The 11,679-nt window shown below is 51.2% G+C and overlaps 1 protein-coding gene across 1 annotated transcript; it reads right to left on the reverse strand.

Moving 5' to 3' along the window:
• Positions 1–3,624: 3,624 nt before the first annotated feature.
• On the reverse strand, positions 3,625–11,273 carry HOXC13 (homeobox C13; the record flags this gene model as incomplete). Its single annotated transcript, XM_081128178.1, has 2 exons — positions 3,625–5,125; positions 10,541–11,273. The coding sequence occupies 2 exons, from the start codon at positions 11,271–11,273 to the stop codon at positions 4,869–4,871; spliced, it is 990 nt and encodes a 329-aa protein (XP_080984304.1). The 3' UTR covers positions 3,625–4,868.
• Positions 11,274–11,679: the final 406 nt, after the last annotated feature.

Genomic DNA, 11,679 nt, shown 5'->3' on the forward strand with positions numbered 1-11,679 from the left:
CACAGCCGCCTGCAAATATGCGGGAGCCAGGGGGCCTGGTCTCCGCGAACCTCGAAGCTCCGTATGGGGTGAGGACTACCCCCAGTGCCCCCTGTCCCACAGTGGGGGGCTCCTGTGACCACGGCCTCTGGCCAGGCCTAGCTTTGGTGAGCGGCTGAGATCTGCCTGGGGTCGGCTCTGCCCAGCTACGCAAAGGTTTCCCAAAGCCAAGCCCCCAGTGCGGGGTGGGGAGCGCGGGCCGAATGGAATGGAGACAACCGGGCCAGGAGGCTGGTGGTGGTGGTGGGAGGATGTGCTGTTAATCCCGCGGATGGCTGGGCTGAAAGAGCAGGGTCCACTTACCTTTGGAGACAGAAGAGGTTCAGAAGGGTGCGGGGCGGGGGTTCTCAGCCTCTAGACACCCTCTGGGTCCCCCCTCCCCAAGGCCGCGGGCTGGCCGGGCGGAGGTATCAGAGGAGGGCGGGGCGGAGGAGGCGGAGGGAGCGGCCAGCGGTAGGCGCGCGGGAGCCGAGTTGCAGAGCATCTCTGGAGAGGCTGCCTTTTATGGGCGTTATTAGCGCCCCTGTCTAGACTGGAGACGACACCTCCTCTGTGTGTAAACAGAGGCGGCGGGCTCTGGCGGAAAGGGGGATGGCGCGTCAAGTGGGCTAGAGGACCTCCCCTTCTCTGGCCACCGGAAGATCAAGGCCTTTTCCATCCCCCCCCCCCTTCCCTGTGCTCCTTGCGAAGTCAAGGTCAGAAAGACCTAGTCACGGTCAAGGCTAAAAGAGGAAGAGCCTGGTTGGTTGAGAAGAGGCTCTGGCCCCCTCCTCCTCCCAGAAGCTCCTCTCTCCCCAGGGCCCTTCAATCCTCCACCAGGGCAGGTCTGGATACACATCTGATCCAGCAGTTGGAGTTTTTTGAGGGGTGGGTCCGACACCATCTAAGTCGGACCCAGGTGGATCCTAGTGTGGGGAGTTCTCTTCTGAACAGAGGGGGCTGACGGAGTGTCCCCAGCTCCAATCCTCTGAGCGTTGGAGAATATCTCCGAGGTGGGGTGGGATGGGGGGGCTGTCCCTGCTTTACTCCCTCACTGCTGACCCTGCCGTCTGTGGATCAGCCTCAGGAACAGATGGTCTAGAAACAGCCGTGGAGGAATCTCCAGAGAACTGCTGGCCTTGCTCCCTCAGGTGGGTTCTTGGCTGTGGGACTACCCGCTGAAGGGCCCTAGGTCTGGGGATGAAGATGTGGGTGGGAAGGGTTTTTCCCCCAAACTCAGGAAAGGATATAACTGAGCCCTCCTGGCAGCCTGGTAGAGTGACCTCCAGATGGAGAGTCTTGTGAGGCTCCAGTTCATCCCACCTGGGATGCCCAGTCCTGACCTGGTGGGGCATGAGGAGCGGAGAGTGCCACCTCAGATTATGAGAAAGATAGCAGAATCCCCAGTCCCAGAGATGAAGTGCTGTTTCCAGAAGCCTCTGTGCTCACAGCCCTTCAGACCTCTTCTATCCCCCTTGCACGCTCATATTTATTGCAGCCTGACTCACACAAACACTAGGAGACTGGCAGTAGAAAGAAGGGTTTTTATAGATTTAAATAAAGAAGAGAAAACATACTCTATATCCTGAGTGCCTGCTGACAACACTCCTACTCACATAGCTGCACACACAGGCAGTAAGCCTGAGGAAATTCACTGGTCAAAGGTTCTACACACACACACACACACCCTTTACAGGAATGTCTTAAAGAATGCCCAATGCCAATTCTCGGAGGACTGAAAGGTAAGGGACCAGCATGATCAGGAAAGAATAATACATTTCCCCAACTTTGCCTCCCCAGAACACACGGTCACACAACACCTGTCTCACGTGGGAGTTTCCATTCTCACGCTTACTTCCTTTTATGGGAGAGGCATCTTAAAATGGATCCAGGCATGACAATTCTTCAAAATCCATCCAAGCATATTTAATCCAGGGCACGAGAGGGCCCTAAACACGCTGGCACACTGGGACTCACAGGGACTCAGAGGGTCTTCAGTCTTTGCCTGGGTTGCTGGGGTCCCAATGCAACCCCAGTGAGCTTGCACAGGCTTCTTCCTTCTCTTTTCCATCACCCTCTTCTGTGCCCTTAAGTCTGGCCCCTCTGTGTGGGGAAAGACTCACTCATTTGACTATGTGTGGGTTTGTGTGCAGAAGTGGAGGGCCCCTCTAGACTCTCTTTCCCCTCTAAGTCTCCAACTTCCACTGTGTCTAAATTGTGTGTCATGGGACTACCCGATGCACTCTCAAGTCAAGAGGGGTGGCGGACCGTATCAGGGGAACCCTAGACCTCTTGTCTATTCAGTTCCTTTTTCTGACCAAACATACATTTAATCTTCAACTCTTTTCATCTCAAGGGAGACTGGTTTTGGGGAGAGGTTGGGTTGGTCGGTGGGAAGAGAAAGGGAAGATGGAATTAAGAATGAACCTTATTCTTGGGAGATTCTCTTAAACCCCCTAAATCTCTACTTCCCAGCATATGATTCTTTGATAGTTAACCCAGAGTTGAAATGGAGTTGAACAGGACTGGTGCCACATCAGTAGCAAGGCTTCAACAGACGGTGACTTCTTCAGGCTCTTTGTCTCTCAGACTCCCTATATGTGCATGTGTGTGTGTTTCATCCTCAGAAGCATTTATTTATTTAAATAAAATATTAAAGACTTCAGCCAACAGGTAAAGGGAGATCAGAGAACTCTAATTTCCAACCCAATGCCTCCAGTCTTTCCGTGTCTCAGGAGAGGAAAAAAGATTATATATAAATAAAAATTGCTGCAGTAAAGATTTAATCCAAGATAACATTGTTTTAGGCTATATTGCTTTTTAAGTTTCCTAACCTGACAATTTAACAATCTCATTAACTTTGCCAGATAAGGAGATAGGCATGGACTGACTCAACAGAAAAAACAAATTAGTGGCAGAGTCTATAGGGCTCCAGATTGCTTGGAAGACTGAGGTTTCCAGGAATGCTGGAGAATAAAAGTGGGGTTGGTTTAGTGTACTGGGGGTGAAAGGAACCCTAGAGCCTGAGCTCTATACGAAGGTTGGTCGGGGAAGAAAGAGTGCAGCCCGGGAATGCTGAGCCGGGGTGGCAGTGCGGACCTCTCCCCAGTCCCAACCCTGAACTGGTTGTAGGAATTTGGGACCCTCTGCGGACAGTAGGGCCTCAGGAGCCTAGTGTTAGCTCCCTGCCACTGCCACCACCACTAACACTACAGCATTCAACTCCAGCACCCAAATCCTGCTCTGAACCCCAACTACTAACTGAAGTGAATGTACTGTTTTCACTCACCTGCTCCCAGGCCTTTTCAGTTGCTGATTACATTCCTTTTCTCCATCAGGATGGGAAGGGCTTTTCTCCTGTCTAAATATTTTAACCACTCAAAGTTTTAAAAAAACTTAAGTGGAACAAAATATGAGTCAGAGATCTTCCCAGCTGGTGGTGATGGCTACACTCTTCCACTGCCCATTCTGACTGAGTCAGGGCAGCAGGAACTTCTCTGAAGAGCCAGTTGACAGAAGAGGCCTCAGAAAAACTATGAGCAATAAAATCAAGGCCCCCCCAAAAAAAGAGATTTTATTTTAAAAACAGGTTTGTGGGTTTTTCTTTTTGCATTCAATTCAATACATTGTCATTCAGACCTCACAACACTATATACAGATACACAACACTTTTTAAAAGCCTATTTCTGATGAACATTTTAAAAGAACACTGTTTCGTAACGTGCCAGTGGGAGAAGGTGGGGGCCCCCAGCACCAAGCTGGCCCCCGAGGGAAATGTTAGGCAGCGAAATGTTAGGCAGCGTCTACGTCTACGTTAGCTGGCTTCGTGGGGGCCCTGGAAGGAAACTGCTTTCCGCTGGACAATCAGTAAAAGTGAGAGTGTGAGGCCTCTGTCCTCTGCTATTGCCATGATGGAGAACTGACTGGAGGGGGGAGAGAGAGAGAGAGAGAGAGAGAGAGAGAGAGAGAGAGAGGGAGAGGGAGGGAGAGAGGGAAGGGGAGAGGGAGCAGGAGAAGGGAGAGGAGGAGAGAAGAAAAATACTTAGAAGGCTGGCTGAGTTTCTGTCCTCGGATTCCTGTGTGATGACTGGGACAGCAGAACAGAGGAAGCAGCGGGGGGCAAAGGCGGCTCCTGAGAAATTCAGTTTCTTGGTTGAGATGGGGGGGGGGGCGTGTAGGTGTCTCTCAGGCCAATTCCAGCTTTGGTTGAAACTGAGAGAAAAGAAAGAAAACCTATGCGCTGCCTGCATTCCAATCACGGTGCCAGATCCCTAATAATTATCGTTAATATTAACGCGACTTTTAAAATGTGCACAGAAAATCTTACATGGGAATTCTTACCTAACTAAGGATTGTAGTAGGGACAGGGAGTAGGGGGAGGAACTGGGAGGAAATTATAAGCTCACCAGGTCCTGTACCGAGATCGCACCCTCAGGGGGGTCGTCTACCTGCTCGGCAAAGGAAGAGGCAAGAATGGGGTTACTGGGGGTTCTCCAACCCTGCTTTGGTTGGAATGACCGGGCTCTTCGCTGCCACTGGGCTTTCTGGCAAGGAGAGGGATGAGGGGGAGTGGGGGGCCAGCAGCCTGCTTCCCACAGCCCTCCAGGACCCACCTCCAAAGCCGTTGAGACCCAGCAGGTCCCATCTGGATGGGGGTGGGGGGTGAGGATAGGGTGGGGAGCAGGAGGCGGCAGAGCGCCCCGCCCCCGACCCTCTCTGCCTCCCCGCCGCGGTCCCTCTCTCTTGTTAGCATTAAATATTCGCCTGCACCGGCGAAGGGTCCTTCGGTGGGTTCGGTTATGGTACAAAGCGGCGACATAAATAGAGGGGGAAGGTGGCCGGGTAGGCGGTCAGGTGGAGTGGAGATGAGGCGCTTTCGATTTGCTGACCACCTTCTTCTCTTTGACTCGCCGGTTCTGGAACCAGATGGTGACCTGGCGCTCGGAGAGGTTCGTGGTGGCGGAGATGCGCCGGCGCTTCTCTTTGGTGATGAACTTGCTGGCCGCGTACTCCTTCTCTAACTCCTTCAGCTGCACCTTGGTGTAGGGCACGCGTTTCTTGCGCCCGCGCCGGTAGCTGCTCACCTCGGGCTGTAGGGGAACCACGTCTGGGGGGGAGAGAGGGCAGGTGGGCGGCAAGTGAGTCGCGGCGGGACCCCGCACCGCGCTGCGGGCACCGAGGCTGCGCCGCGGCGGAGGCGCAAGGTTCTCGCAGCGACTCAAAGGGGCCCCGCCGGCGGCCGCCAAATCCTTTGCATCCCCATTATTAGCAAGGCCGCGACTAAGGTGAGCCACTGGGGTGTTTCCTCTGGTTCAAACTTTAAAGGAGGGGACGCCAAAAACTCAGTAATCCAGATAAATAATACTTGAATATAATGTTTTAAAAAATCAAAATGAATGCAAAAAATCCACGATGAACAAAATATCAATTTTTAAAATAACCACGGGGACAGTATTACTGATTTTTCCTTTTGCCTTGGGCTTCACTGTGGCTCGGCACAACACGTCACTAGAATCTTGTGCCCTTAGAGGGCTCCCTTCAAATTTCACTCTGGTCTGCAGGCCTTCCTGCAGTTAAATCATTCGGGCAGCCAGCAGATTATACCCTGCTCCAGGATGAGAGGAAGGTGTTCTGCTGTAGGTTTGAGGGAGGACATGGCATGCAGGGAGATAGCGTCAGGGGGCACAGACCACCAAGTGGTGCTCACGCCTTTGGTCACCAGCTCTGTACTAGGACCCTGAGGCCTGCACCAATAGACAGAAGAAAAGTGTCCAAGTGAAGCCAGCCTGTGCGGGAGCCCATCACTCTAGGAGTCCAATGTTGGGAGGTGCTTAACCACATCCATGGTAGGAGGCCCTGGCCCTGAGACTAGAGTTGGTCCTTGGAAGTAAAGGGTCCGCGCTCCAGGGTCTGTCCACCAGAGAAGGTACCAGGAGAGCCCTTCTTGGGGGTAAAACTAGCTATTCACATAAGTCTATAAAAAGAGCTGAATGCCCCCTGCCCCCACAAAACAGAGCAAATTCTGCTCTGCTCCAACCCCCTCTCCTCTCCATTCTTCCAAAGCCAACGAACACTGTCATTCTAACTTTTTCATTCTAACTACTAGTAGTCCAATTTCTTTATATTCTGAAAAATTCACAGAAACTAAAAACAATAAATGTCACTTATATCCCTCTTTCACTCCACCCTTGCCTCTGTCAATAAAAAGGTCATAGCACACTTTCAAGGGGAAGTGGGAAACTAGGGAGATTATATAAAATAAGTGATCCCTCGATTTTTAAAATGTAATCATTAGACTTCTTCAGGCAGAAGCTAATGAAGAAGACAATATTTGGGGTTTCCCCTTCATTCTCTGCCCTTTGAAAGTGTAGACACAGTCCAGAATGAAGACACAAAGCTCTGCCTGAAATGCTGTTCTCACCCCGCCCTCATAAAACACCTTCCCTACACCCATTCCTGCTGGGTCTGCTCTCTCGGAGACCCTATCTATACAGGAAGGGGGGAGAAGAGGTTGCAATCCAATGCAGGGAGGAAATAAAGTGCTCAGGAAGAATATGGGAGAGAGGGGTTCCAATGGCCTGGTTTGGCTGTCTTCATGATGGCAATTTCTCAGGAAAATTGTTGGACTTGTCACTTTTCTCTGCCTATGTATGAATAGGCCAAGGTTTTATAAAAATCTGAAAAACAAAACAACTTCACTTTAACAGAGCAGATCTTTTAGGTTAAAAATAATTAAAAAACAAAAACCTCTGAGTTCTCAAATTTGTTTTACTCTTACAGATGTAACTATGATTCAGGAAAGTGATGATTCTGGGACAAGAATAAAATAGAGAAGGTAAGTAATGATATCATGAAGACACAGTGAAGTTTTCTTTTTGTTTGTTTTAATCCTCAGAACATTTTGCAGGCTTATTTTATTAAACCCATTTACAAGATGAGAATTTGAGGCTCTGAGTGGGTAAAATAACTTAAGTGGCAGAGCCAGATTTTAAACCCAGGTTTTTGGACTCAACATAACAACACAGGAGGTTCTCAAGTGGAAATAGGCCACCTGGCACAATCCAGCTTTAAAATACCTCCATTTCCCTGGAGAGCAAAATAGAATAAAAGTGGGATTTGATTCCTGAATTAACCAAATAATTGTCCTTTGTTTTTTGCCTCACTTTCTGTAAATGCTCACAATTACCTACCCAATTTTGGGTCCCCTAAGCCCCAACTCTAATTTTCCAATGATGTTTAATCAATGCAACCCTAAAAATATCATTTTGAAAACACAATTGATCTAAACTGACTATTTTTCTTTGTGGAGTACCAAGGATTGATTTGGCCAAGTTTTTCATGGGTCAGACCAAACTGCTGTGTTTTTTTAAGGCCTCCTGGGGAAATATCTTCAGTCTTGCCTTCCAACAGACGCTCCACTTCATTGTCTGTTGTCTTGTCTGAAAAGGAAGTGGGATCTACAGATGTGGAAATATCTGGGAGCTTAGGCCTGCAGTCGTGTCTATACTGCCTAAAGTAAGTAGGGGAGTTGGCTAATTAATTTTACAATCAACCCTTCCCTAATCTCCCTCCAGAGCATACACACACCCAAACCACTTCATACCTGGGAACCTAATAGACACCTTTGAGGAGCAAATAAAAATCAGATCAATGCTCAGCCATAGCTTTCTCTTGGGGCTCCGTGTACAGGTTCCTACTGCTCCCTCTGTTCCCTCACTCTTGCCCACCCACTGCCACAATAGGGCTCTGAAGAGGACCTTGCCCAGCTGGAAATCCTAGCTGCTCTTCTCAACCAAAATCCAAAGGCTCCTCAGTAGGTACTTTCAGTACGGTCCAAAGGACCCACTAAATGTTTTTCTCTTCGGCTCTCTCCCCTAATCCTATCTGTTTCTGTCTGTTTGTCTCTGTCTCTTTCTGTCTCTCCCCGCCCCTTTCTTTGCAGATTTTCTTTTGGAATTTCTGCCTCTCTCTATCAAAAAAAAAAAAAAAAAAAGTCTACACTTACCATTGGAAGAAAAAAAGAGCAATGAGGCAAGGGTCTGTATAATTGGGGGAAGGAAGAAGCCACAACACATCTTGGCCCTAATTATTTGGATCTTTCTGAACAATTGCTCCGTCTCCCACACCAGCCCAGACTGCCATAGATGAGGTTTGTCAGAGCCAGAGGCGCTGAAGAGAGACAGTAGTGTTTATGCCTAGATGCTGCCGAACAAACCACAATTGCATAGACAGAGTTATCTGGAAATCTCACTACTTCTAAAAGATCTCTGTGTGGGCAGAAAGATGGAGGGTGTCTGAAGATCATTTCTTTTTCATCTGCCTTTTGCCTGGACTTCTGCACTCACTATGATACACCAGCCTGATTCTATTTCCACACAGGGAGTGTTTTGAGCTGAGACACACTGGGTTTTATATCCATTTCCATGCCGTAATTTGCATGCCATAATTTGCAAGTGTGTTAAATCTCAGCTGGGCTATCTATTTTTTTTATTTCAAAGCTATTTTTCTCTAGGAGGCTGTGATTACAAAGTGATTATTTTTAGTGTGTGTGTGTGTGTGTGTGTGTGTGTGTGCGCGCGCGTGCGCGCGCGTGTGCGCCTAGGAATCTTCAAAATGTGTATTTTGTTTAAAGATGTTTCTGAGCTTCTCGCTAACCCTTCACCCCTACTCCACTCCACATGCATACACAGGGATGCCAGAGCAGCTTTCTCTTTTCATTTCTTCACATTAAATCCATCGCCCATTGCTCTGGACCTGCATCTCTGCCCACAGTAGACCTGGTGGGCATATGCTCCTCTGCTTTTGGCCCTTTAGGATGGCCTATTGGCTCCCCCTGCTCCAAGAATTCCTGCTAAATACTCAACTTGTAAGTAGCTTTCTGTTGGGGTGAAATGGGGACTTACAGGGCCATCTCCCTACATGTGAATCACCTATATTCTAGAAATGTATTATTGTGTGTTTTATATTAGGTGGTTAATAACAGAAATCATATTATATAAAAATATCATAGGCAATGCCAAATAGGTAATGCATGATACCATGCACTAAAGTTGTATCATCCTTAAATCTTCTTGCAGCCAGAAATGGGGTGCCTAGGGTGGCTCCCACCTGATATTCAGTTGTGTTATATTGAGTATTCTCATAATATTTACAAGAATGTTATTTACTACACTTTCTAACATCATTCAGTGATATTTTCACTATCTGCCCTTGCCCCAGTCCTGGATGCAGAGGAATTTCAGGCCCACCCTTAAGAGGTCTTCAGTTCTATACTTCCCAATGAAAATGTCCTTGGGTCCATATGCAGAGCTGGGGGACACTCCGGGCAGTATGGGGAGACATCTGTGGCTGCTCTGGGCCCCACAGGACCCCTGTGGACACCAGAAGAGAGCCAATCATCCCTCTCCCACTGAGCTCTACTTACAGCCAGAGGAGACTGAAGCTCTGGATTTATTAGACCCCAAATCCTGATTTCTCAGTGCAATGCTGAATTCAAAGCTCCTGGTATGGTTTTTAGGAACCTGGGACTAGTCTTTCCCCCTTGGGGTGGGTTGCAACATCCCCTCCTGTTTAGAGAGAGCCTCAGTTGGAGAAGGAATGGGACAATAGTGAATTCCACCCCTTAGCCCCCACACATAGCCAGACAAAACTGAGGGGTTCCCACCCTAGGCCTGGAACCCAGATCCTTCCAAAACAGGTATTCCTCACCCATATCTCTCATCCTTACCCCCTTCTTCCTGTGTCTGAGGCGTGGATAACTCTTTTCCTCCCACATTTGGGGGAATTAGCAGTGGAAATATCCACAGGATTTGAGCTCAGTATACCAGAGAGGAAAATAAAATTTATATTCCAGGAGAGGGATGCAAACTCCCTTCTCTACACACTCTCCCGAAAGAGACTTTAGCTCTCTGCTCCTTTAACAATCGGGAAATTCATGACCAAATTTTAAAAATACATCAAGGAAAAAAGAAAAGAAAAAAGGAAGTATCCTACATTTCTGTAGACCCTGGCAAATCAGACTACTATTTAAAAAAATAAACTGTCTAGCGCCTGAACGATCTTGGGAATTCTGGCAAAGAAAATGTTTGGAGGTTCTTATTTTTCCCCTCAGTTATTCGGTGGGTTGAGGGTTTGGGGCTGGTGGTTGTGGATTCCAAGGCACTCGAGGCCCACCCCACCCCCATTCCCAGCCGGAAGCGGGCTTCGCCGGGAGCCACGCGTGAGACTGGAGCCGGCTGGGGGAGGAGGAGGCGAGCTACCGACTCGAGCCCAGCCGGCGGCCCGGCGCTCGGGCGCCTATGATTGCTTCACTCTCAGCCAGGCAGCTTCGGGGAACGTGTCGGAGCAGATTTCTTCCCCGGAGCATTCCTCAGCGCAGCTCGCCCGGCCAGCTCCATCGGCAGCACAGCAAAGCCGGCGCGCTGGGGCCAGACGGCGGGGGTGGCTGGGGCGCGGAGCCCCGGGGCAGGCGGGGCGGGGAGGGGTCCCTAGTGGCTGCCGCGGCGCTCGGGCCCTTCCTTACCTGGAAAGGGAGACTTCCAGAGGTGGGCGGACTGCGACTGCTCCTTAGAGCAGTACACCTGACTGTCCCAGCCGTTGGAGAGAGCCCAGTGCTGGTAGCCTTCGACGGGGATGAGCGCATCGTGACGCGGCTCCGGGTGCCCGCTGATCCCAGGCACCACCGACACGTCCAGGTAGCTGGGCATCGCCTGGTAGGAGCTGGCGAAGCTGGGATAGAAGGCGAACTCCTTGGCTCTGGAGGACAGGTCGTCACCGGGCAGGGCGCCCGACGGCTCCGGGTACTTCTCGCCCGGATGGTAGGCGCAAGGCTTTTGCTGCAGGTTCACGTTGTGCGACAGGCGGCAGCCGTAGTAGCTGCCACCAAACGGGTAGCCGTAGCCCAGGGTGGCGCTGGACGAGGTGGGGGGCGCCGGCGGCGGGGCGCACTGGCGCGCTGCCTCCGGGGCCGGGATGTCCGTGTAGACGGCGCCCTGAGGGGCGCCCAGGGGAGCCGGCGGGCGGCCCAGCACGGGGTGTGGAAGCAGGTCGCGGCAGTGGCTGGCCGGGCAGCTGCTGCCCAGCCCGTCCATGCTCGGGGCTTTGCCGGGGCTCGCTCCGCTGCAGCCGCCCCCCGCTCCACCCGCGCTGCTGCCTCCCCCGCCGCCGCCGCCGCTGCCGCTCTCCGCCGCGCTGTCCTCATAGACGTACATAAGGCTCTCCGGCCAGCGCGGATGCAGGAGCAGCGAAGTCGTCATGACATGATCTGCTCGAGCTTTTTAAAAACTCCACTTGCCAGAGGCAGCGAGCTAGGGAGACACCTCGCTCTCATTTCCCCTCCCCCATCCCTCCTCCTTTCCCTCCACACCCCTCCCCTCCCCTCCTCCTCGCGGTGTTTCCACCTTCTCCCCCCCCCTTCCTTCTACGCATGCGGAGACACTTCATTAAGAAATCCGCCCGCTGACGCCCGCCTCCCCTCCGCACCCCTCCCGCGCCCACGTGACTCGGCGTGAGCTTTTGACAACCGGTCCAGTCTCCAGGGGTTCCCACCCCTCCAGGTGGGGCGGGGCAAAGTGGAAAAGGTCTCTGTTGATTGGCTGTCAGGAGGGGCAAAGAGGAGGGAGCTGGGAGATTTAAAGGGACAGGGCAACGCCCCCTGGCAGG

Source organism: Miniopterus schreibersii (genome assembly GCF_964146895.1).
Source record: "Miniopterus schreibersii genome assembly, chromosome: 2".
NCBI lineage: Eukaryota > Metazoa > Chordata > Mammalia > Chiroptera > Miniopteridae > Miniopterus > Miniopterus schreibersii.